The 27,753-nt window shown below is 39.4% G+C and overlaps 1 protein-coding gene and 1 pseudogene across 4 annotated transcripts in view; one reads left to right on the forward strand and one right to left on the reverse strand.

Annotated features, from left to right (window-relative positions):
- Positions 1-25,711, reverse strand: part of Steep1 (STING1 ER exit protein 1) — a 36,965-nt gene extending 11,254 nt beyond the window's left edge. Inside the window, exons 1-8 of one of the 4 annotated variants that reach the window (XM_060374469.1) lie at positions 25,485-25,710; positions 25,030-25,147; positions 18,660-18,701; positions 12,992-13,130; positions 12,019-12,108; positions 11,275-11,367; positions 6,361-6,415; positions 667-803 (exon numbers count right to left, since the gene is read on the reverse strand). In XM_060374469.1, the coding sequence (XP_060230452.1) occupies positions 6,362-6,415; positions 11,275-11,367; positions 12,019-12,108; positions 12,992-13,130; positions 18,660-18,701; positions 25,030-25,147; positions 25,485-25,608 (660 nt within the window). In that variant the 5' untranslated portion in view covers positions 25,609-25,710 and the 3' untranslated portion in view covers positions 667-803; position 6,361. Of the gene's footprint in view, positions 1-641; positions 804-6,360; positions 6,416-7,746; positions 10,058-11,274; positions 11,368-12,018; positions 12,109-12,991; positions 13,131-18,659; positions 18,702-25,029; positions 25,148-25,484 lie in introns of those variants that run through there. The other 3 variants (XM_060374467.1, XM_060374470.1, XM_060374468.1) reach the window with 3 other exon arrangements.
- LOC110566445 (heterogeneous nuclear ribonucleoprotein U-like) lies at positions 14,892-17,232 on the forward strand (annotated as a pseudogene).
- Positions 25,712-27,753: the final 2,042 nt, after the last annotated feature.

Below are 27,753 nucleotides of genomic sequence, written 5' to 3' on the forward strand. Positions count from 1 at the left end.
GAGAGGGCCAAGTTAGTTTGCAGAGCCCTAGGTCTCCTCCAGGTTCCCTCAGGGCAGAGTGGTACTGAACAGCTGAGACAAGGTCAGTGTGGGAAGCAAAGACCACAGGCAGGGGGTAGACACAGGTGGAAAGGACACCACCATGGCTATGATACTGCAGGATCTGTTATGATTAATCTTGATTGTGAACTTGATTAGGTTGAGAGATACCCAGATTAGTAGAACACACCCATTGCTGTGTCTGTAAGGTCATCAGACAACTTGTTATATTCATTGACCCATTGCTGTGTCTGTAAGGTCATCAGACAACTTGTTATATTCATTGATAGATTTAAAAATTGGACAGTAATAGACTTTCCAATAGGAAAGTTGTGATAGTTAAAGGAAAAAGGGTCACTGGGGTCATGCTCTTGGGTTCGGATCTTGCCCCAGCCCCTTTCTGTTACTATTTCCTGGCTCTGGTCCTCTACTTCCCTTTATGATGTTCTTCCTCAGTTCAGGCCCAGAAACAATGGAGGCTAATTATCAGCCTTTATGTAAGCCCTGAAATTACAGACACAGTAAGTCCTCTAAAATTGTTTCTCTTGGGCTTTTGGTCACAATGACAAAATGTCTGACTAACTCAACATCCAACTGCTTACCTGGCATCTCCACTTAGACAGCCAATAAGCATTTCAGAAACATGTGCACTACACAGTCATTTGCTTCCTCACAAAGCTGTTCCTCTCCATCTGAGAAAATGACACTTCCAGGTTGGCAAGATGGCTCAGCGGGAAAAGGCATTTGCTGTGTAAGCCTGGAACCTACAGGGTGAAAAGAAAGAACTGACTCCACAAAATTTTCCTTTGACCTCCACCTGCACACAGTGACACCCCACCCCACTCCCACCCAGAGAGAAATACAAGAAAGCTTTTCAAAAAAGACCATGGCACTTATTCACTCAATTATTCTAGACCTAATTCAAGGAGCTAGAATAGCTTGGGTCGTCTCTTATCCTCATTCCCCACATCTCATCCAGCAGATAGCCTTGATAGTGACCCCACCACCACCAAGCCACATCTCAAATTCATTCACTTTCCTTTCTGGAATTTCCCCTTACTCATACCTCATATTGAATTGTCAAAAATGGTGTACTAACTGGCCTCCCTGTTTTCATTCTTGCTTCCCTACAACAAGCCATTCTCCATATTGCAGCTATTACTTTAAAGCAGGAATGGAGCTACATAGATGGCTCAGCAGTTAAGAGCACAAATCACTCTTCCAGACAAGTTTGATTCCCAGCACTCACAACTGGCAGCTCACAATTGCCTATAACTCCAGCTCCAGGGGATCCAATGCCTTTGGCTTCCATGAGCACTTGCAAACATGTGGGCATATACAACACACAAATATACATGCACACACATAATTAACAATAAATAAGAAAAAAAGAAACATGAACCAGGGAACCTAGGTACATAGTTTAGTGGCAATATGTTTGTGTAGAATTTGCAAGGCCCTAGGATCAATCCCTAGCACTGTAATTTTTTTAAAAGTTTTTTAAAAAATTAATTTTTTCTTTGTGATTAGAACATAACATGACATAATAACAACCACAGACATGCTGAAGTAGACAAGGGAAAGCCCACACGGCCTCAACCCTACACAAAGAACTACAGACAACTAAGGAATGTTGAAAATGGGGGAAATAGTCTTTACCGGAGAAGAGCACACCAATTGGTTGTCCAATGCCAAATGGTCAACCCCGAATACATGTACATTTTTAAAATAAAATGAAAGCCATAAATCATATAATGTTACACCTTGGCTTGAAAGTTTCTAACAATTTACTACTACATCTGTGATTCTAAATTTTTCCTCCAGTCTACAGGGCCTTCTATGGCCTAGCTTCTGCTCATGCCTTTAACCTCACTTCCTGCTCTTTCACTCAGTCACACTTGCCATAACCTTTTAGTTTCTTCATAGTAAGCTTCTTTCTTTCTGTGCCATCAACTTTCAATGCCATCAACTGGAACACTTTCCCTAGGCTTTTTTATGTTGGCCCATTCAGCTTTTTCAGATATCACATGGCTTAGAAATGGCTCCTCCTAGGAGCCCACTTCTCTGATGACTCATAATTCTCTTTCTTTCCTTCCTTCCTTCCTTCCTTTCTTTCTTTTTTACTTTTTTTTCCAATACAGGGTTTCTCTGTGTAACCTTGGCTGTCCTGGACTTGCCTTGTAGACCAGGCTGGCCTTAAACTAACAGAGATCCTCCTGCTTCTGCCTCCCTGAGTGCTGGGATTAAAGGTGTGCACCACCATACCCAGCTTGACCCATAATTCTCTGTGAGTGTAGGAAAGCACATGTGGAGTGAGGACAACTTTAGTTATCCATCTTCTACTTTGACACAGAGTCTCTTGTTCACTGCTGCATATGCTAGGCTAGCTAGCCTCAAGCTTCTGGGGATTCTCCTGTCTCTGCCTCCCACCTCACCATAGATATACTGGGATCACACATGTCTGCTACTACATCAGGCTTTTACATGAGCTCTGGGGATATGAATTCCAATTCCCCACACCTGTATGGGAAGTACTCTACTCTAAGCCATCTGCCCAGTTTCATATCACATTAGATTAAAATTTTCTTTAACTTTTAAACAATGTATTATTTGTGGATGTATATGCACAACCATGTCACACATATATGAAGGTCAGAGGACAACTTTTAGTTCTCTCTTCCTATCATGAATTCTGGGAATTGAATGCAAATTGGTAGGCTTGCTGAACCATTCCCTAAACTCCATTTTCATACTCAGTAATTCCTGTCACTTTGCTTTCACAATGTAAAGTGCTTTCTTTATGTCCCCATGTTCTAATGGCACACACAGAGACAGCTAAATGACTAAAACATAGTGGATAAACCTTGAACAGGAAGACAGGCATCTCCCCCCTCCCCCAGACTGCACAGTCAAAAGGACAGAAACATCTAAATATACTCCCCTGATCTTAGTGCTCTGGAGACAGAAGCCATTTGCTTGGGAGCAGGGTGGGGCTTGCAGGGAAAGAAAGATTGAAAGATCAGAGGAAAATGGCCTTAATTTGATCTGATAGAAGTAAGCGAGTTGCTTGCCTCCAAACATTGAATTGAACAATTGACTATCTGGGGTGAGATCCTATCTGACATAAGAACCATACATTCATGGCCTCAAACTCCACTGATTTACAAGATGTGGCCATTCAACTATCCAGGTATAAGATTAGAGAAGACAGACTGTATGACTAAAGTGAAAGTTTACAGAATGAATTCTGTGACATCATCCAGATCAGAAAAACAGAAAGACAAATACCACACATTCCCTGTCACATGTAGATCCTACCTTTCAAATATAGGTCACGAAACTAAAAAGGGGATTATAAGAAGGGGAAAAAGGAAGTGGGTATAGTAACAGAACATAGGTGATATAAAGCAAAAAAAAGGTTTCCTGGGAGTGGAAGAGTACAAGAGGCGCCAGGGAATGGAAAGAAAAGGGGATGGGGAATATCAACAAAAACAAATTATGTGGGGATGGAGAAATGGCTCAGTGGTTAAGAGCACAGCCTGCTTTTCCTTAAAGGACCCAGGTTCAATTCCTGGCACCCACATGGCAGCTCACAACTGTCTATAACTTCAGTTCCAGGGATTCTAATACCTTTGTACCAATGCACAGAAAATAAAATTAAATAAATTGTTAAAAAAAACAAATTATATAGAAATGTCGTAATGAAACATTACATATCACTTGAATTTTTTTAAAACAAAAACAAAAAGCCAAGTGTGTAGGTGCAAGGATGTAATCCTAACACTTGGGAGGTAGAGACAAGCAGAAGAGGGTTTCAAGGTCTTTCCTGGATATACAATGTGTTTGAGGTCAGCCAGGGCTCTACCCTGTCTCAGAAACAAACAAACAAACAAACAAACAAACAAAAAAACCAGAAAAACTAGGCTGGAGAGACAGCTCACAGGCTAGGATCATATTCTTGCTTTTCTTGCAGAGTACCTTGGTTTCATTACCAGAACCCATACAATGGTTTATAACTATCTGTAATTCCAATTCCTGCGGACCCAACACCCTCTTCTAGCCTCTTTTATCGCCAGGCATGTATGCGCTACATATATATATACATGCAGACAAAACACTCATGTACATAAAAAAAACTTGAAAAGCATTAAAATTCATTAATTTTACAAAAAAACTTACATTTATAACAGCACCAGAAAAAAAGTGAAGTACACACGTATACATTTTAACTAATTATCTACAGGATCTGTACATAAAAAATATAAAACACAAATGAAAAGAAAAAGACATAAACAGATGTCTCCTTAAAATGATCTTCAAATTTTACAAAATCCCCCAAATCCTAGAACAATGATCAACAAGCTAATTCTAAAACATTAGAGAGACAAAAATGCAGCATAGCCAAAAATAATTCTAAAACAAAACAAAGCTGGAAGAATCATGTCCCAATGTTAAAACTAACGAAAAGGGTGCAATAATCAAATCAAGACACCCTATATAGCCAGTCAGAGTGGCACATACTCATAGTCACAGTTGGAAAGCTGAGGCAGGAGGATCACTTGAGCCTATAAGTTTACAACCAGCCTGGAAAAACACAACAAAACTCAAAAAAAAAAAAAAAAAGAAAAAGAAAAATGGAGTTGAGGGTGGAGCTCAGTGGTGGAATGTAACGTGTAACACTTTGGGTTTGAGCTTCACAATTAAAAAGGAAAAAAAGAAAGTACTGTGCAGGTAAAATGACAATGGATAAAATATAGTGAACTGATGGTTTTATTGGTTTTGAGACAGGGTCTCAATTATGCAGTCCTGGCTGGCCTGGAACTTGCTTTGTAGACCAGGCTATCCTCAAACTCACAGGGATACAAAATGCCTTCACTTCCTGAGTGCTGAAATTCAAGTTTATGCCACAACACCCACCCAGTGATGAACTGATTTTTGACACCCTATAAAAGAATAGTTGAGGGCAAAATAGTCTTGTCAATAATTAGGCATCAAAACAACTAGACATCTGTGTGCTAAAATAAACTGACACACAACTTGTGTATTATACAATAACTACGTCAAAATAGACTACAGATATAAATATCAAAAAAACTTGGAAGTACAGAAGGCACTTATGATTGAGTCAAGAAAGGCATTATAGGTGCTGGAGAGATGGCTCAGTGGTTAACAGCATTTGTTCTTGCTGAGGCCCGAAGTTCAGTTGCTAGTGCCCACAGCCATCTGTAACTCCAGTTCCAGGGGATCCAATATCATCTTTTGGCTTCCACAAGCACTCCCATACAAGTGGCCACACACATACAATTAAAAGTAAATATAGATAATCTTAAAAAGAAATAATTATTATGAAAATGAAAACACAAACCACAACTGGATGAGATTATGAATCATACATCTATATGGACTTAGAACAAGACTGTATAAAGATCTCTTAATCATTAAAAAAAAGTGATTTAAAGATGGGCAGAAGATCCAGGTGGTAGTTGCACACACCTTTAATCCCAGCACTTAGGAGGCAGAGACTGGAGGATCTCTGTGAGTTTGAGTCCAGCTGGTCTACAGAGTTTCAGGACAGACAAACAGAGAAACTCTATCTCAAACAAAACATTTAACAAAAGGTATAAGAGCTAAATAAAGATTACACAAAGACACACAGATAAAAATTTAACATGTAAATGTGTGTAGCAAAAAAAGCTCTTGCATAACACTTTCTAACGATGATATCTAAAAGGTCACATGAAAAGATATTCAACATCACCAATCCTCAAAAGAAATACAATAAAAATACAATGAAATTTCAATAAGGGTATAGAGAAATTTGAACGTTTGTATACTGTCAGTTGGTGATTATGAAAGTTTACAAAATAGCACAACAGCTAGGGAAAACAGAAAGAAATCTGGAAAAATTACATTATAGCGAGACCTGGTGGTAGGAGTCCATAATCCTTAAGAGGCAAGAAACAAGACAAAACAACAACAAAAAAAAAACCCCAGGGTCTGCCTGGGCTACAGAGTGAGTTCAAGGCTAGCCTGAAAAATCTAGCAAGACCCTGTCTTGAAATTTTTATTTACAAAAAAATTTTTAAGGGTTAGGGACACTGTTAAGTGATAGAGAACTTGTACAGCATGCTCACTACAAAAACAAAACATTCTCCTCAAAACACAAAACCCTAGAGCTATCTTACTTTTGAACACTTATCTTAAATAACTGAATGGATGTCCAAAAGATATTTTTACATACCATGTTCACTGCAACATTACCCAAATAGTCTACAGACAACAAATGAAGGGTAGTACACATCCTAGGGAATTATTACTGACCTTAAAAGGGAAGGCGATTGGTCACACACATGGATTCACACCATCTGAAGTAAGCCTATCACAAAAAGAGAAGTGCCAAATGATTCCACTTACACTAGTCACCTAAGGTAGACAAATCCATAAAAGCAGAAAGAATAGCAGTGATTACCAGGGATTAAGAGAAACATGTGCTGGGTGCATTGGCACACCCCTGTAATCAGAGCACTCAGGGAGGCAGAAGCAGGCAGATCTCTGTGAGTTTGAGGCCAGCCTGGTCTACAAAGAGAGTCCAGGACAGCCAAGACTACACAGAGAGACCCTGTCTTGAAGGGAGAAAAAAAAGAGCACGGAAAGAGTAGTGGTCAATGTGTATGGTTTCAGATTTAGAAGATGGAAAGTTCTATAGATCTGTATCAAAATAATGCAAAGTAACACTACTGAACTACATAATTAAAAATGGTTAATAGGGTCAGGCAAGGTAACACATGCCTTCAATCCTAGTCCTTGGGTAGTAGAAGCTGGTAGATCACTGCATTTGAGGCCATCCTGGTCTACATTGTGAGTTAGTTCCAGGACAGCCAGAACTACATTATAAGTATCCACCCATACATAAATCAAGTTCAGGAATCTCATGCCTTCTTCTGACCTCTATAAGCACCAGGCATACATGCAATACACATACATATATACAGGCAAAATGCTCATACATATAAAAAAGAAGAACTAAACAAAATCCACTAAAACTAAAATCCATTAAGTATATAATCACAACATTCAGGAGGTAGGGACAGAAAGATCAGAAGTTCAAGGTAAGCCTCAGGCAAACAGGAAATTTGAAATCTGCCTGGGCTCTATGAAATTCTGGTTCAAAAAAACTAAACAAACAAACAAAAAAAGAGCCAGCTGCTACATGAGACCCCATCTCAAAACAAAAAAAAATATGGCTAAGATAATAACCCTTTTAAAGAAACTGTAATAAAAGAAGTATATTCAACATCATCTGCCATTAGAAAATTAAATGAAAATCAGTAGATACGCCTGAGAAAAGATCAGTGGAAACTAAGAAAATATGGTACATGATAATATGAATCTTAAGATAATCAAAACAAACTGGTTTAGTTTATTCCATTCTATCATATTTTTATTTTATTTTTTTGAGATAGTCTTGCTTGATACTCATATGTATGATAGTCAGATTGATCCTCATACGTCTTAGAATTATATACACATGCCAGCAGCCCTAACAAGACAGGTTAGTCTTTAAAAAGATTTTTAATTTCTCTTAAAAGACAGTTACAATTCCAAATGCTCCCAACTAATAGAGTAAAAATGTTTCACAACATTTTCATAATTTTGTCACAGTTGATCATTTGTAAAAAGAAGAAAAGAGAGTATGACTTTCTAAAATTTCGATATGGCTCTTTTTATTAACATCGAAACACATTTGCTAGAAAAACACTAGAAGTTAAGAATAGAGAAAGTACATCATATTGTTTTAATAACTTTCAATAAAGTACACATTTACTTGGTACTAATGACATAATGTTTTACAATCTTTAGAACAAGCAAAATGTGTAACTTGAGCCAGATATTGAAATGGTTAAGATTTATCTAAGAGAAAGTATTTCAGAAGATATGTAGAAATATAACTACAGAATTGCTTTAGGGGTCTCTATCTGAATTTTTTTACATTATACTTCACTTAGTTTTTCAAAATGAAATTATGTTCGCATCGAACTATACATGATTCCACAGGAGAAGCAGTTCAGCATAGTAAAGAGGTTGAGTTTTAAAGTCAGTGTTCTACCTTAACCAGTTACTGACTAGTGAACCTTGATGAAGGAAAATTCTGAGCTTCAGAGCACTAATTTATAAAACAGTGATGACAATAGTTAATTTATCTCAAAGGAGGTATTGTTAAGAGTAAACTAATACCTCTAAAGTGCTTTCCATAACCAAGTACTCAATGGAGACTACTGAGTGTTAATGTTACTATTATTATCATTATGTTTCATTATTACAAACAAAATAATCACCCCTCAAACCTAAAAACATACCTTTGAAAGCTTTACAAAGATGTGAGTACATGAGGCTAGCAAAAATCAGAGGCTGTCGCCAGAAAATAGGAACCTAAATTTCCAAGGTGGTGTAGGTATATTCAAGCTGTACACATGGGAATATAGAGATACGTGGAGTACAGGTAGAGGTCATTGTCTGGTGGACATAGCTGGTCATTCACACAATGTTAATTCTGTCTCACAACTAGGACAAGAAATGAGGTGGAGAACAATAGAGCTATAGAAAGACCCTCCTGGCTGCATAGAATAACTGGGCAGGTGGCAACATAACCCCACCCTTTGCATTCCCAGGGTCCCCAATCCACTTTAGCCCAGTTCCTGCTAGCCCGGTTGTACCTCTACTCTAATCTACTTACCCCTGAAAATACAGAAATTAGAAAAAAAATGGTAAAGAAAACTATTTCCTGGCAACACCTCACAGGCAAGCCTTGAATGATTAAAAAGTGCAATCTGTCATAGATAACACTAGGAGGGCAACACACTCCATGCTTCCTCATGTCTTGCAATTCAGGTAAGATAAGACTATGGGAAGAATTACATGGATATTGACATAATTCAATAGTGACACACTTAAAATGCTCTTCTGCACATAGAAAATGTAAAACAAGACAGCCCACAGATAATGGAACCCACTATGGCCCCTCCTGTGTACTCACACTGAGTATTCTCCCAGCTGACTGGTTAACTCCTTTGGGTTACTTAGCAAGGCCATATTTTAATTCAGACCTGAGCTACCCTACCCCTGCATCTGCAATCTGGCTTTCTTTTATTTACCCATTTATCTATTTGGTGCTGGAGATATCCTCACACATGCTTAGCATGCACTCCTCTACACCCCCAGCCACATGGCTTTTCCTTCTTTAATTCTGAAGTCTGATATGGCATGGTTCACCTATAACTCTAATACTTTAAGTAAAGAAATACTTCTGCAGATTTGCATTTCTTCCTGATCTTTACTGACAATAACAGAAATATTCAAGCTATGGTCAATTTTTAAGAGCAGTTGGAAGATCAGAGACAGAGTTTCTAAAAAGGATCCACCTGGCTTTAACTTTAAACTTAATTTTTGCCACTTTCTTCTCATACCATATTAAATAAAGATCTTTAAACACTGTATTATTCTGAGGAAGAAATAAAAAAAATGCATCTACCTCAGACAAAAGAGAACTCAAACACTTACTATCTCTAAATACTTCGCAGAAGTAGTGTACTTCAAATGAAATGAGGACTGGTAGAGCAAGCAGGCACAGTGGTGCAGTCCTGTAATTACAGCACTGAAGAGACTAAGACAGGAGGATCACAAGTTCAAGGCCAGCCCCTGGTATGTAACAAGACCTTGTCTCAAAGACAAAAAAGACAGAAAACATAGATATACAAAAATTTTGAAAACAATCTATCTCTTAGAGAATAAGTGAAATGGAGTTAAGGACTTGAATGAAAGAAAAGAACAGCAATGTAGGAAAATCAATGGGATGGTTTTCTTCTTGGGACATAATTAGAAACTAGACTATGAAATCTTGAAGTTATTCTTCCTGATCTAAATGTTGGCATCCAGTCAGCACTCAGAAAGATCTTGATTATTTGAACTGGTTGTCAATCAGGGTCCCCTTCATTTTTGCTTTCTTGGCTTCCAATTCAGCCTGGAAAGAAAAAAAGTATGCCCTGATATATCATAATAATGAAAATTTTAACTGTCCACTCTCCCTTACTGCTCAGTGTACAAACCACAAGTGGTTTTAGAATCCTTATCCATCAACATGAAATTCTGGTTCATGAAGTCTAATCTAAAATCATATGTGTATGTGTGTTATAGGTCATGAATCTTGAAAGAGGATCATGAAGGGGGAGGAGGGATAATGGAATATATGTGATAAGATAGTAGAAGGTGAAACAGAGTGTAGACCTGTAATCACAGAACTAAGGAGCCAGAGAGAGGAGGATCAGGAGTTCAAAGCCAGCCTTGGCTACATAGCAAGTTTAAGATAAGCCTGGACTAATACTGTCTCAGAGAGAGACAGAGACAGAGACAGAGACAGAGACAGAAAGAACAAAAAAGCAAAGGAGGGGAGACTATGTGGAAGAAGGAAGGAGACCAATCAGAGGGGACAAGGAGCATGGGAAGGGTGGTGGGATGGGGAAAGAATGAGAACAAAGGTAATGTGATATATTTATGAAAATGCCATAATGAAACTCTTTATTTTGCACGCTAACCTAAAAAAATAGTTTTTGATACAGCATCAATGAACTAATCTCTGAGGTTAATGAAATAAGCAACTATTATTATCTAAACATTATTATCCAAAAAACACAAAGAAATCAGGAGTTAACAAGAGTGAGAGGAAGATAAAAGGGCAGGGGTAAGAGCAACCAGAATGTGTAGTATACATCTCAACATGAAATTACAAAAGAACAAATTTCATTAATAATTTTTAAAAAGAAAGGAAAGTAGATCCCACCCTACACAGAGGTGCTGTGCTCTAAGTCAATCCCACGGACAAGGCTTTAAAAGCAATGATACCTCCAATTTAGGTATACTGAGGTAGCACAATTGTATGCCATCACACCCTGGAGAGCACTCAAAATCCTGGCCCTTAACTCCTGAGCTTAGAGCACAAGCAGCAGAGCAAAACATCATCCTACTTAGGCCTATCAAGTAAGATTTCTAATTTAGGCCTTAGACTTTAGTACTATTGTAGAGCAGGGTTTACCAACACCAGAGCTTCAGGTGCGATCTGCTGGCAGCCAACCATACTAGTACTTCCCAACAGCTTCTTAAAGGCTCCCTCTGCCTCTGAAAATGATTCAAAGCAAGAAAGTCAAGACAGGAAGGTTGGGTCTTCCTCCCCATACCGCTTACCAGCTCTTGTAGTCGCCTCTTGCTCATGCCTTTGCGTTCCAACTGTTTTTCAATCACTTTGGCATTCTGTGCATAGGAGTCAGCAACTTCCCTCTGTAGGAAAAATAAAGGACTTTAAACCAACACACTTATCAAAAACTGTAACAAAGATCTCAGTAGTTATACTATTCAAGCCCAGGAATTGTAACTCAAACAGCAGGACTCCCTATACTTTGAACTCTTCATCTTCTCAATAACCCTTAAGAGTTCAGGTTTCCATGGTGATCATTTGGTAACAAGCCTTCGTAAAAAACACTTGACTGAAATACCAGAAAAGTAACTGCTGGTACTGCTAAGGACATACTCATGCCATCAGAGCCAGACTGAAAGGGACTGAAAATTATTTGCTCCAGTACCTCATTTATTTATTATTTGTTTGTTTTGGAGATAGAGTCTTGTTATGTAGTGCATGTAAATCCCAAACTTGAGATCCTCCTGTCTAAGCCTCTAGAGATGGAATAATAGGCCTGAATTATCAGGCCTGAATCCTGATGAGAGGATCCAAATTCCTTGCTCTCATTTACAAATGTCTCTTCCATTCAGGGAAACAGGTACCAACCAGCCCAATAGTATAGAACTTCCTACTAGCAGAGCAGGGTGTGAAAGCTGGGTTGATGATGTTCTGCTCTGCAAGGGATCTGTGGCCCTGGAGTCACCTTACCCCCAACCTCTGACCCCATTTCCCCTGAATGCAGAAGCACTTACAGCCTCTATCTCTTCTTCTTCTTCATCAATGGTAGACACAGTAACAGAGCTGAACTTGCCCATGTCTTTAGTCCGTTTGGTCATCATAACCTACAACAGTAGGAAGAGGTCTTAAGCTAAGTTCACCCCAAAAGGATTCATGAGCTGTGTGTACAAGTGTATTTGTGTGCGTGTCTGTGTACAGGTGGAGTGTGAGAATAACTGCCTCTTGAGGACAGGCTAACATTTATATTTATAAATGTTTTGAACCATTGCTATTAAGGATTGTTTTTGTTTTTGTTGTTTTTTGAGACAGTTTCTCTCTGAAGCCCTTGCTGTCCTGGAACTCACTCAGTAGACCAGGTTGGCCTGGAAATCAGAGATCTGTCTACTTCTACCTCTGGAGTGCTAGGATATAATGTGTCTCACCACCACCACCAGGCAAAAGGTAGCTGGAGAGAGAACCATGGGTGCTGAGAAGCAAACTTTCATATTTTTGGTTGACAGCCCAGCCTTTAATGGCTTGAGCCATCCCTCCACCCCACTATTGAGGGCGTTTAAGTATATTTAAAAATCAGTCTAGTGCTCGCTTCGGCAGCACATATACTAAAATTGAAATGATAAAAATCAGTCTAATTCACTGAGGATTTGGTTGCTTCTACTCTAAAAATAAAAAAAAAAAAGACTGAATAAAAGGAAAATAAAAATTACACAATTTCTAACCTTACGAGACTAATGTTTATAAAGCAAGTAACCATTATAGCTGTATAACATCTGCTTGTACATAACAATGCATGTTCTTAATAAATATTTCATCTATAAATGGAAATTTCTCGGGTCTTATACCCTTCTTTAAAAAATTAGGGGGTGGTGCTACAGCTCAGTGATGCTTACCTTATATGTACAAGTCTTGGGTTTGATTCCCCAGCACTAATTAAATTTGGGGATAATGTGTAGCTATATTAATCAGTCTGTGTCCTATGATGATATTTACCTTCTTAGGAGGTTCTTGTTTCTGAGTATATATATTGGTTTTCCCAAAGCCTTGGCCAAATTTCACTACTGCTCCATCCACAATGAAGGTCACAGGAGCATTCTTTGGCTGGGACTGGTAGAAGAGTGGCAGTCCACACCTGCAAATGGCAGAGTGAATCACTGGGAGGCCTCTAATTCTACATCCCCAAAGCTTGCAAAATTAGACTCAGTTTCTGAGAACAGTTTTGTCTGTGGCATAAAATGTTTACCTTTCCCACCACCACCAAAACAAAACAAAACTTGATAAGACTCAATTAAGATGCATGTTGAAATTTCTGATCAGATACCTAGGTCTCTCCAGAATATCCTGGTTTGGCAAATGTGTGTTGGAGGTGGTGGTGAGTGAGGCCTGATACTCTGCAATTTTCATCTGCATCACACGTAATTACTGACATTAGACAAAGTTTACAAAAAGCTAGTTAATGCTGCTATTGGCTTTGTAGTTAAAAACTGCTACCATTCTTTCCAGGCTTTTTAGCACTGGTTTTCACATTCTGTCCACTTTGCTGTTTCATGTTACAGCATCAAGAAAAAGGAAACAGAAAAAGTGTAGCCGCTGCAGTATTTGGCAAACCAAATCCTGTACAGCTGCCACTTTCTTTAGCATTACACTTTCTTTCATTACATTTCTAAGCTAAAAACTAGATCTAAAAGATATGATAAAAAACAGCTTTATGAATCCAGTATGGCTAGGAACTCAAATGCCCTCCTATATTCTACTTACTTTCCTCTGCTTCAATGCTACTACTCTGAGTCTTCTGAGGGCCAAAACACAATTATTCTTCCATCAAGATTAAATTTAACTACCAGGCACAGTGGCTGGCCTTTCATACTAGCTGGAGGCAGAGGCAGGTGGAGCTCTGTGAGTTCGAGGCCAGCCTAGAGTATGCCGTAAGTTCGAGGCCAGCCAGGGCTACACAGAGAGATAGATCCTTTCTCAAAACCACAACAACAAAAACTGAACTTACTAACATTCTTATTATTATTAATACCTTAAAGCTGGAAAAAAATTTGCTTTAAACAATATCCTTTAAGATTCTTAGCTTTAGCTGGGCGTGGTGGCGTACACCTTTAATCCCAGCACTTTTGGAGGCAGAGGCAGGTGGATGTCTGTGAGTTCAAGGGCAACCTGGTCTACAAAGTGAGTTCAAGCCAGCCAGGGCTGTTACACAGAGAAAAAAAAATTCTTAGCTTTACAGCCCACATAACACACTTTTTACATAAACCTGGGACAAAAAGATATTGTGTCACATTTTCTGTTATGACTCAGCCAATTCCACTCTGAAAGAAAATATATGCCCACAACAACACCTATCTAGAATCCTCAGAGCAATGTTACTTACCAGTAAGTAGCCCAAGCTGGAAACAACTCAAATTCACTGTGAAAGGGTAAACAAACTAATACAGTAGAATACTCAAAAGTAAAGAACACTGTGAATGAGTAAATGAACTAATAGGATGGCATCCTTAGCAATAAAGAGAAATAAATAATTGATACACATACACCTTGGATGAATCTCTAAAACATCAAACTGAGAAAAAAAAAAGGTACAGAGGCCAGTGAGGTAGCTGAGTAGTTAAAGGAGTCAGTTGCCAAGCCTGACAATGTAAGTTTGATCCCCAACACCCACATGGGAGAAGGTGAGACCTTTCAAAAGTTGTCCTTCAATCCCTACATGTATGGAAGGAAGGCAGGCAGGGAAGGAAGAGAAGAAAGAGAAAGACAGATCATGTATAAAAGATATGCATTTGGAATTGACACCAGTTGGGTCTGCTCTGCAGCAGCACTCAATCATCTCCAGCCGCAGCAGCCACAGCCTGGGCCAACTAGCAACCAATGGTAGACCTGGGCCCTCACCATGAGTTCTTTGCCTGTTAATGTCAAGAAGCTGAAGGTGTCAGAGATGAAGGAGGAGCTCAAGAAGCAGTGCCTCTTGGACAAGGGCTTCAAGGGCAATCTCACAGATCAACTCCAGGCCATGCTGAACAATGAGGCAGGAGGCCAGCCAGCCATGGAGACCAGGAAGCCTCTACCTGGGTGACAATGTGGCCGGGGCCTATAGCAGGAGACTGAGGCCAGCACCAAAGACAAAGAGGACGATGGATATGGGTGAGGAGAATGGGGCAGAGGGGGCAGCTAACACCGGTGTGATGGAGGAGGCCACAGGCATCAGGAGAACGGTGAAGACTAGGGCTTCCAGGAGGGGGAGGGCACGAGCGAGCAGCAGTCCCAACAGATGATGATGGTGGCGCAGCACCCTGCCCAGCAGCTCAGGGCTGGCAAGGGGTCCAAGAGAAGGTGGGGAACAGTGGCCCCACTTCACTGTTAGTGAGGGCCAACAGGAGACAGGCAAAACAGAACAGAAAGGCAGAGATAAAAAGACAGGTATTAAAAGACCTCAAGATCATGGCCGAGGATATTTTGAGTATACTGAAGAAAATAAGTACAGCAGAGCCAAGTCTCCTCAGCCACTTGTTGAAGATGGACACTTCGATGACACAGTGGTTTGTCTTGATACTTATAATTGTGATCTGCATTTTAAGATATCAAGAGACCTCCTCAGTGCTTCTCTTACTACGGAGAGTTTTGCTTTTCTTGGGGCTAGAGGAAAAGCATCTTATGCTATGTCAAAGGGCAAAGTCTGTTTTGAGATGAAGGTAACAGAAGATGTCAGTAAGGCATTTATATACAAAAGATATTGCTTTCCATGCAGTTCAGATTGGCTGGTGACTAACCACAATTAGAATGTTGCTTGGTGAAGAAGAATTTTCCTATGGGTATTCTCTGAAAGGAATAAAAACATGCAACTGCCAGACAGAAGATTATGGAAATAAGTTCGAGAAAATGATGTTACATTACACGTTTTGCTAACTTTGAAACTGATGAAGTCGAACTCTCTTACACAAAGAATGGACAAGATCTTGGTGTTGCCTTCAAGATCAGTAAAGATGTTCTTGCTGACCGGCCACTATTCCTACATGTTTTCTGCTATAACTGTGCAGTTGAATTTAGTTTTGGTCAGAAGGAAAAGCCATACTTTCCAATACCTGAAGACTGTACTTTTATCCAAAATGTCCCCTTAGAGGACCAAGTTAGAGGGCCAAAGGAACCTGAAAAGAAAAAATGATTGTGAAACTGTAATGATGATTGACTTGCCAGGAGCTGGAAAAACTACCTGGATTACTAAACATGGAGCTGAAAACCCTGGGAAGTATACATTCTTGGAACAGATACCATTATGGACAAAATGATGGTGGTAGGTTTTAAGAAGCAAACGGCAGATACCAGGAAACTGAACACACTGCTGCAGACAGCCCCACAGTGTCTTGGAAAGTTTATTGAGATTGCTACCTGCAAGAAACAAAATTTTATTCTGGACCAAACAAATATGTCTGCTGCTGCCCAGAGGAGAAAAATGTGCCTGTTTGCAGGCTTCCAGTGAAAATCTGTTGTAGTTTGCCTAAAAGATGAAGACTATGAGCGGAGGACACAGAAGAAAGCAGAAGTAGAGGAGAAAGACCTACCAGAACATGCTGTCCTTAAGATGAAAGGAAACTTCACCCTGACAGGGGTAGCTCAATGCTCTATCCTCCAGCATCTCAAGTAAAATACTTCTTTGTTTTTGTTTTCACTCCAACCATGATTTTTCATGTTTGTCTGTTTGGGAGTATGTTTTACTTTTTACTTAACTTCAGAAGAAAGAAGCCCACAAGCTTGCTTTTGGAGTGATATAAAGAAAGCAAAAAGGCACTCCCATCAGAAATGAAGAAAACAGTGGCTCAAAGAAGAGCAATAAAAATAAGAGTAGCAAAACAGCTGTTGTAGCAATAGAGGGCATGGAGGATTCAAAATGTGAGGTGGCAATTTTAAAAGAAGAGCTCCTGGGAATTGTTACAGATATAACAGGAGAAGCAACATGCCACATAGAGGTGGCGGTGGTAGAAGTGGTAGAATTGGCTATCCATATCCTCGTGGCCCTGTTTTTCCTGGCAGAGGTGATTATAACAGAAGTGGAATGCCCAACAGAAGGAACTATAACCAGAGGATGAGGAAACTATCATGGTTACAAAAATCAATCTCAAGGCAACAACCAATGGCAGCAGGGTCAATTCTGGGGTCAAAAGCCATGGAGTTAGCATTATCACCAAGGATATTATTGAATACCCAAATGAAACGAACTGATACATATTTCTCTAAAACCTTCACAAGAAGTCACCTGTTTTCTTTAGTAGGCTAACTTTTTAAACATTCCATAGGAGGAAGTACCTGTGAGTTCCTCTTTTAAAAGCTTTGTGGGTTAATTTTTTTCTTTTCTTTTTTGTACGTTTTTAATTGCAGTTTTAAAGTGAACTGTAAGAGAACTTCAGAATTATGTCAGTTTTTTTAGGGTTCTACATTTTATCCGTAAAATGTGACTTTTTTTCTGTCACAACAAAAGTAAAATGTTGCTTTGTACCTGATGTATTTTATTAGCATTTACTTCCCCATTTCTCACGGAGAATAACAGCTGGAATAACACCTTGGATGAATCTCTAAAACAACAAACTGAGGGAAAAAAAGTAGGTATAGAGGCCAGTGAGGTGGCTGAGTGGTTAAAGGAGCCAGTTGCCAAGCCGACAACAGGAATTTGATCCCCAACACCCACATTGAAGAAGGTGAGAACCTTCAAAAGTTGTCCTTCAGTTCCTACATGTATGGAAGGAAAGGAAGGAAGGAAGACAAGTAGGTAAGCAGGGAGGGAGAGAGGGACAGAGGGAGGAAAGGAGGAGGAGAGGAAAGAGAAAGACAGACCAGATATTAAAGATATGCATTTGTATGTAGTAGAAAATATTATAGAAGCCAGCCACAGTGGCTCAAGCCTTTAATCCCAGCACTCAGGAGGCAGAGGCAACCGGATTGCTGTGAATTCGAGGGCAGCCTGGTCTACAAAGTAAGTCTGGGACCACCAAGGCTACACATTATTTAACTGTATTTTTCTGTCATCGAATTTTCTCATTGAATTGAATATTTAAATGGTAAATTTTATTACATATTTCATCTTAATCTCTGGAAACCCTGTCAAGAAAGAAAAGAAAGAAAGAAAGAAAGAAAGAAAGAAAGAAAGAAAGAAAGAAAGAAAGAAAGAAAGAAAGATAGAAAGAGAGAGAGAGAGAGAGAGAAAGAAAGAAAGAAAGAAAGAAAGAAAGAAAGAAAGAAAGAAGAAAGGGAGGGGGAAGGAGGGAGAGAGGAGAAAAAGAAAGAAAAAAGAGAAAGAAAGAAAGAGAGAGAGAGAGAAAGAAAGGGAGGGAGAGAGAAAAGAAAACAAAAACCTTCAAGTTTTTGCCTGGTGTGGTGGCTCAAGCCTATTATTCCAGTACTTGGGAGGCTAGGGTAAAGGATCCAAAGCTCAAGCCTAAACTACATATCAAGACTCTGCTTCAAAAAGGAAAAAAAAAAAAGGCTCTTATTTTCTTCACTTTTGTAATCAGCTGGTCAGGGATGGAACTGACCTAGAGTTTTTGGGAAGCATATAAGCATTTGGTTTGAAGGCCTTTGAGATTACTGAGGCCAAAGAGAAACTTATTTTCCTAACACATTATGCTTTTACTTACCTACACTCAGAAAAACCCACACTGTTGATACTTACTTTGCACACTTTTTCCTGTATTGACGTTCAACGCCATCAGTTCTGCACAGAAAATGGAAGTTAAAAATAAAAAATTAAGAGCAAATCTCATATCCAATTAACCTCCTAATTAATTTCTTCTCTTCATTTACCACTTATAAAAATTCATGCTAAAAGTTCATAAGTTCATCATTTTGTAGACCTACTGGCTCACAAAGCATGTATTAACTCAGCACGTACAACTCTAGTGTGTATTCCTTCTTTCACAAGCATGTACTGAGCAACTAATAGTGGTCAGGTACCATGCTAGCTGAGCAGAGGAAAGGGTAGCAATATTAATAGTCAGATGAGTGGCTGGACTCATAGTATCAACAATAATAACCACAATGTAGCAAGCAACCAATTACATCGCCAACACTTTGTATCCATGGTTCTGAATCTGTAAATTCCACCAACCACAGATAGAAAATATTAGACAAAATTGTATCGGGGCTGGGGAGAAGATACAATGAGTAAGAGTGCTTGCTCTGCCAAAACAAGGACTCAAGTTAGAATCCCCAGCATCCACATAAAAGTCAGGCACGGTTATATATGCTATAACCCCAGGATTGGGGGGTTGAGATAGGCAGATCCTGAGAGCTTACAGGCAAGTCAGCCTAGTAGAAATGACAAAGTTCTAATTCAGTGAGAGACCCTTTCTCAAGGGAATGAAATGGAGAGTGACAGAGGAAAACAGCCCAACATTCCAATCTAAACTCTGAATGTGCATATATACCTAATCACCTATGTGCATATTACACATACACATACCCCACAAAGGTGCATTCATACTGAAAATACACATATTTTCTTGCCATTATCCCCTAAGGAATACGTACTATTTCATAGTATTTACATTGGACTAGGTATTATAAATAATCTGGACCTGGTCATAAGTCAAAGCTCACCCCCAGGTGACATATGTCCTCCAACAAGGTCACAACTCCTAATCCTTCCCAACAGTCCACCAATGGAAAACCAAGCATTCAAATATAGGAGGCTATGGGGCCATTCTCATTCAAACCACCACACTATGAAATTTTTCTCTAGAAAACTTGCACCAGCTTATACTAGCAACAATGTATTAAGAGTTCTGTTTCTCTACTGTCTTATTGATGTATACTATTTCACTGCAACCTGGTCAATTTTATATGTGAAAAATTAAATCTGCAAAGGTGCTATAGCATCATGGCTACTCAGAAGGCTGGGGCAAGAGGATCACAGTTTGAGACACCTGGGTAACATAGCAAGACTCATCTCGGAAACAAAGAGAAAAGAAAATGGGACCTCCAAAATTTAATTTCTTAAAAAACAAAACAAAAAAAAATAAATAAAACAAACAAACAAACAAAAAAACCTGCTGAAGCTATACATCTTAGCACCAGTGTGACAGCCATTTATATATTTTTGGTGAACCATTAGCTCATATCTTTTCAGTCACCTTTTCTTTTACATTAAAAATACTTGCACTATTAATGGGCCCTGCAAGTATTTCTTTCTCAGTTTGTCATTTGTCTTTGATTTTTTTTTTGTTTATTTTGAACACATGGAAATATTTAGATCATTCTATAGTCACTACAGTCAATTTCTCTCTCTTGCTCTCACTCTCTGCCATATATAACACAGCTAAGACTTCATTTCCTACCTGAAATAAAACATCCTAACAACTTATTCTAGAATCTGCTGCCAATCTGTTTTTTTCCTCCAACTCGCTCTCAAATAGAGGCAGAAGCATCCTCCCTTTACAGAATAAAATCCAGACTCCTTACCAGGCACCACCTAAGAACATAACTGGGTCCCACAGCATCTTATACACATTGTCTGCCTCTCATATATACTGGCCAAATCAGTCCTCCTCCTGTTTCAGTTCTTTGAAAAGAACATGTACTTTCACACAGCTGGCAGTTTATACACACGTCTATCCCTCTGCCTGGAATGTTCTGTTTATACACTGCTGTGGCTGTCCTCATCTACTTTGATGCCACTCCATAAGTAACCTAGTCAGAGGCCTTTCCCGGACCACCTTCACTAAGAAGTTCTCATGTGACTCTCCTTACCAACCACTTGTTTCATTCATATGGCTTTTAAATATCATAATAACTTGATTTTTCTACTTGTTATTTTCCCATCATTCTATTCCCTGAGATGAGACTGATTCTGTTTTATCACCAGAGCTGAGCTAAGCCCAACATATAGGGGCTAGAGAGAGGGCTCAGCAGTTAAGAGCACTGGCTGTTCTTCTAAAGGGTCTGGGTTCAATTCCTAGCACTTGCACAATAGTTCACAACTGTCTGTAACTCCAGTTCCAGGTATCCAATGCCCTCTTCTGGCCTCTGCCTACAAGGTATACAGATGGTTAAACAAACATACATGAAGACAAAATACCATACACATAAAATTAAAAGTACTTGACACACAGAAGATGTACAAGATAAGATCCTATTCCCTAGGATGATCTGGAGTTTGCCTAATGTAGCCCAGGCTGGCCTTAAACTCAAGCAAGTCTCTTGCTTTGGACTCCCACATACTAGGATAGCAGTTTCCAGCCATCACATCTGGCTGAAAAAGTGAAGTTCTTAGATGGAGGAATCTGTAATGGCAGCAGAAGTGGTAGCTCCATACTCTGTTGGAGGAAGTCACAAAAACTTCATGAAGAGGTGATGCTCCTGCCATGGTCTTGATAAAAAATGGGATGTCATCCAAAGGAAATACTCCATACATGCATAGTGTATTCATGGAATTATTATCTGATGTTATTAGGACTTAAAAATCAAGGACTTCCTATTTATATCATAGACATAAAAACACCACTAGGTTATTCTATGAGTAATTATATACCAATAAATTAGCTAACATAGAAATTCTAGAATGAAAAAGAATGACATAGCTGGGTGTGGTGGCACTTGCCTGTAAGCCCACTAGATGGGAAAATTGAGTTGAAGGACAGCCAGCATAGTGAGACCCTGTCTCAAAAAAAAAAAAAAGAAAGAAAAGAAAACAAAGAGCTGTGAGCCCTAAGAGTGGCTTGTCTACAAGCCCCTGGCCTAGGCCCTGCCATTAAGGCACTACTTGCCATTAAGTAAGGCTAGGCCTGAGGCTGAGTCACCCTAATGGTAAGGCTGATTGGATTTCCAGGTCACCCAGTAGTTTTCTTGACTAGGTTTATTATGTCACAGGATACTGAAGCCCAGTTGTATTAAATTACTTTCTGTACTAACTGAATAATATACATTAATATATATATACTATCATATACAGAATGTTCTATAAATATTTATGTAATTATTATAGTGATCCTAAAGATAGTTGATAATTTTCAAAACCAGTAACCTAAATAATGGAGGAAGATAAAGCATAGGACAAAATGACACATGTAATCCAAGCACCTAGGAGGTATAAGTAGGAGGATCAGGAATTAAGGTCATTTTCCACTAAGTGTCTCATTCAAGGCCTATGCTACATGAGAGACTGTCCAAACATAACTAAATAAAGCAAAAACAACAACAAAATGTTCAAATAAGAGAAGAGGGACTGGGGAGATAGCTCAAAGGTTAAGAGCACACTTTGATTCCATGGGAATAGGGTTCTATTCCCAGCACCCACATGGCAACTCACAAGCCTCTTTAATTCCAGGTCCAGGGGATTCAATGCCCTTTTCTTCCCTCCTTGGGCACAAGGCACACAAACATTCACGCAGGCAAAACATTAACATTGAAAATAAAATTTCTAAAAATGAAAAGGCACAGAAAAAAAGCCACAAGATTGTACAGGCAGATAATGGAGTGATGCACTGATGAGCCAAGGAACACTAAGGATAGCTGGGAAAAAATTGAGAAGAGAGTAAAAGACATGGCTGAGAGAGTAAAGCATCTGACACCAAACTTGACAACCCAAGTTCTGTCCCTGGGACCAACATGGACCAACAGCTGTCCTCTTTTTAAAAAATGGTGTGTGTATGTGTATGTATTGGTGCTTTACCTTTATATATCTGTAGAAGTGCACATCACATCCCCAGGAACTGGCGTTAAAGACAGTTGTGAGCTGTCATGTGGTTGCTGGAAACTGAACCTCGATCCTCTGACACCAGTGATCCTCTGACACAGTGTTCTGACACCAGCCATCACTCCAGCCCCTCTTTTCTTTCTTATTCTCTGCATTATTAGGTTCTCCTGATTCTGTCCAATTATTTTGTCTACTTTGCAAATCTTCAGTCCTTTTCTTTCTCTCCTATCTGCTTTATCTTTAATGCATATAAAGGGTCTCATGTAAGCCTGCACTATATATAGCTGATGATGACTTTGAACTTTTAATCCTTCTGCCTCTATCTCTCTAGAGCTGGGATTACAAGTGTGTATTACCATCCCTGCCATGTGCAGTACCAAGGATTACAAATACTCCACCAACTGAGTTATAGCCTTATCCTTTGCTCTATGTAACTTTATTCTCCCTCATTTTAATTATCCATATACACCAAGGATTCCTCAATTTAGAAACATACATATCTAACTATGTCACCCTCTCCTTATAGAATGAAAATCATGGCCCTAGAGAGATGGTTCAGTGACTAAAAGCACATTGCTCTTGCAGAAGAACCAAGTTTGGTTCCCAGAGCTCTCATTAGGTGGTTGACAACCACCACCAGGAACTCTGGGTCCAGAAGATCAAACATCTTCTCCTTACCTCTATAGGTACCTGCACTCACAGGAACACAGCATGTGCGCGTGCTTCGCACACACACACTGCAAGCAAGCAGAAGGACTTGAGTTTCATCACTTGGAACCTAGCTAAATGTTAGGTTTGGTGGTGTCCTTGTAATGCCAGCACTGAGTCAGGCAGTTCCATTTGACTCACTAGCCAGCCAATGTAAACTACTTAGCAAATTCTAAGTAGGCCAGTAAGAGAGACACTTACTTTTTTTGAGATAGGGTTTCTCTGTGTATCCCTGGCTATCCTAGAACTCACACTGTAGACCACACTGGGTCTCAAACTCAGAGATCCTCAGAGATCCCCATGCCTCTGACTCATGAGTGCCAGGACTAAAGGCGTGTACCACCACCGCCAAAACTTTCTTTAAAAACAATGGGTTGGGGCTGGAGAGATGGCTCAGAGATTAATAGCACTGTCTGTTCTTCCAAAGGTCCTGAGTTCAATTCCCAGAAACAACATGGTGGCTCACAACCATCTATAATGAGAGCTGGTGTGCATATGTACATGCAGGCAGAACACTGTATATATAATCAGTAAATAAATCCTTAAAAAAAAAAGTAGAAGGCACTCAGGAATGACACCCAAGGTTGTCCTCTGGCAAGCATACTTGCGCGCGCGCACACACACACACACACGTGTAATACCCCCCCAACATAAATACACACAAAGAAATAGCATTTCACTGCCCTCACCACAGAACATACGAAGCCTTTTCTATAAAACAGTAATCTATACTCTGGCCACAAAAGGCTATTGAAATTTCCCAAGGACATTATATTTAATGCTCTATTGCTTCCAGATTCCCTGTACCTGGACTGTTCCTCATCCTCCTCCAAGAACTGGTGAAGTCTTAGTTCAAGCCAAGCACAAATTTCATTATTTTTCAGAGTCTTTCCTGACCACAACACATTAAAATAAACCTCTCCCAGCTATAACCTTTTTCACAGCACCAGAATTTCTTTCTATCACAATAAGAAGCTGTTTCCAGTCTGGAGAGATGCCTCAGAGGTTAAGAACACTGGTTCCTCTTCCAAAGGTCCTGAGTTCAATTCCCAGAAATCACATCGTGGCTCACAACCATCTATAATGAGATCTGGTGCCCTCTTCTGGTATGTAAGTGTACATGCAGGCAGAAGATTGTATTCACAATGAATAATTTTTTTTTTTTTAAAGAGGCTGTTTCCTCACCAATTTCTTTTTAAAAAGACTGTAACTTATTAATTCACAGATTTGGTAGCTAGCTCAGTACCTGGCACATGGCATGCATAAGATTATAATCTGGGGATGTAACTCTGTTGGGAGAGTGCTCACCCAGCAAGACTAAGGCACTTGGTTCCTTTCCCAGCCCTGGAAATAATACTGATAATAACAACAACAAAACAACAACGTAAGTTACAGGTTGTACTAACTCATTCAAACCTGTAATTGGCACATCATAGCTGTCAAATGTCAAGGGAACCCAATTTCCATACCATTTCAACAAAGCACAACAAAGAATTTGCTGCATTAAAATAAGTTACAATACTAGCACAAATGTCAAAGTATCCGGCCTAACTGTATGAGCTGCTTAACACCACACAGGATAATTTACATTCTTCAGAAACAGACCTCAACACAGCAGTGAACTAGAGCATCAAGTCCCTACCTCCGAAGATAGGTAGTTTCCTCGTCTTCTGTGTTACAAAACTTATGGGCATGTTTGGCAGCATCAATCACGCGAGACCGGTCCCGGGGCCTCATGGGCAATTTCTCTAACTGACAATCTGAAGGAATGGAGAAAGATTTCGTCATTGAAAATATTTTGAGCCTAATAACCCATGCTCTCGCCACAAAAGACTACTGAAATTTCGCAAGGATTTTTGATGCTCTTTACGCTTTCACATTACCTATACCAGGACTATTCCTTCTCCAAGAACTGAGTAGTAATGCACGCCTGTAATGCAGAAGGATGAACAGCATATTCAAGGCCAGTCTAAGCTATAAAATGAATTCAAAATTGGCCTGGGTAACTCAATGAGATCTTGTCTCAAAGAAAAAGAAAAAGCCCGGCGTCTCGCTGCTACTGCCGCCTCGCTGCTATCGCCGCTTCCCACCACTCACCTAGCACCAGGACCATCTGGCCGCACAAACAGTAGTAGACATGGAGGGGCTTCTCGCCGTCATCATATTCCTCCCGATCCCGGGTGTCAGAGCAGACCACCGACCGGGACACGACTTTAGGCATAGCTCCGGTGGAACAACCAAAATACTACAAGGACATGAAGAGTCGCGTCAAGATGGCGTCACAGATACAGGCGCCAGCTCCGTTCTCCACCCTGGTCACGTGTTGGTTTCAGCCTGATTAACTTCCGGGAAGTCCCATCGCGCTAACTTGCCAGAGGAAGAGGTGTAGGACGCTGAGTTGAGAGGACCTCCTCTGGCTAGGCAGGTAGTGCTCTTAATCATTCAGCCATCTCTCCACCCCTACTTTTTTTTTATTTTGTTTTGTTTCTTTGTTTTTATGCAGGGTTTCATTATTTAGTACAGAGTAGCCTGAACTCATAATCCCCTTATCTTTGCCTCCTGTGTACTGAGATTTTAAGCGGACTCACTGATGTTTCTTTATTTAAAAATAAAATACAATTCAAATTCTTCTTTTTTGAAATGATAAAAAATGATTAAATTCAATTAATACCTAATTCACTTTTAAAATGTGTATTAATAGCCAGACATGGTTGCAGGCCTTCAATATCAGTACTCAAAAACCAAAGTCAAGTAGACTTTGGTGAGTTCCAGGCCAACCAAGTATACAAGTAAACAAATTCGGTAATAGTTTACTCAAAGTTATGTAACCAATATCATTATCTAATTCCAGGACATTTTTTATCATTTCAAAAGGAAATCTCATACCTGTTATTAGTCATTGCCTGCCTGCTTTCCGTATTATAGAACTTAATAACTTTTTTTATGGTTGAGTAGTATTTCAATGTGTGGATATACTATTTCTTTGTTTATCTGAGCATTACTGGTTGTCACTTTTTTCCACTTTTTGGCTATTATAGATAATGCTGCAATGGACATTCATATACAACTTACAATGCATATATATGCACAGATCATATTCAGGGTGGCTCTTTTCAATTATTTCGCTTATATACCTAGTAGGGAAAGAGCTAGATCAAGTACAAGTCTACACTTAATCTTTTGAGAACCTACCAGAGTGTTTCAAAGCAGTACACAATTTTACATTCCTATCAGCAGTATACAAGGGTTTCTCTGCAACCTTGCCAGTAATTATTATTTTCTGTTATTTATTTTATTATTCATGTATATGCATGTATTGTATGTACATCTGTGTGGTACCTGTGAAAGCCAGAAGTGTGCATCGGTTGTCCTGATCGGCAGCTAGAGTTACCAGCATTTGTGAAATGTCCGATATGGACTCAAACTGGAGCCTTGTTAAGAGCAATAAATGCTCTTAACAGCTTAGCTATCTCTCTAGCCCCTACTGTCAATCTTTTTTTTTTTTTTAATTATTCTTATAGCCTTCCTGGTAGGTACAAAATAGTGTTTCATTATGGGTTTGATTTGTATTTCCCTGATAACAAATGATGTTGAGGATTTTTTTTTCATATGCTTATTGGTCTTTTTATACATCTTCATTGGATGAATGTCAACTCACATCCTTTGGACACTTTTAATTAATCAGTGTATTATTGACTTGTAAGAGTTCTTGGAGTGCTGGTGATCAAACCCAGGTCCTCGTGAATTTTGTCAAGAATTCTCAGGATTCTTGATGTATTTTGGATACTAAGCCTTAATCATGTAACTAACTGATTTGTGACTAGAGGTATCTTGCTGATCTTGTTTGTCCTATGTGTGAGGGACCATCTCTCATGCTTCCTACTCCAACCCCAGAAAGTCTCCCAACGTTCTCTTTTTGGAGGATAAGAGCCTGAGGAAACTTAGAATAAACACATCAAGACAATTCATATTCAGTTACCAGACCTTCAGTGAAGATGTATATATTTAAAATATAAGACTCTTCTTTTAACAAGTTAAGGGGGCCATGGCTGGAGAGATGGCTCAGTGTTTGAGAGCACCAGCTGCTCTTCCAGAGGACCTGAGTTTGATTCTGAGAACCCACATGGTGGCTCATAACCATTAATAAGTGAAGTTTCAGGAGGTTCATCACCCTCTTCGGGCTTTCACGGACAGTAGGCACACTCATGGTGCACAGGTATGAATGCAGGCAAACATTAACGCACAAAACAAAAATATTTTAACTTTATAACATATATTAAATATACTTAATTATACTTATAATATACTTATAAATTTATATTATACTTAAATAGATTTCATTGTGACATTTTCATACATGTTTTTA

Source organism: Meriones unguiculatus, chromosome X (assembly GCF_030254825.1).
Source record: "Meriones unguiculatus strain TT.TT164.6M chromosome X, Bangor_MerUng_6.1, whole genome shotgun sequence".
Taxonomy (NCBI): Eukaryota; Metazoa; Chordata; class Mammalia; order Rodentia; family Muridae; genus Meriones; species Meriones unguiculatus.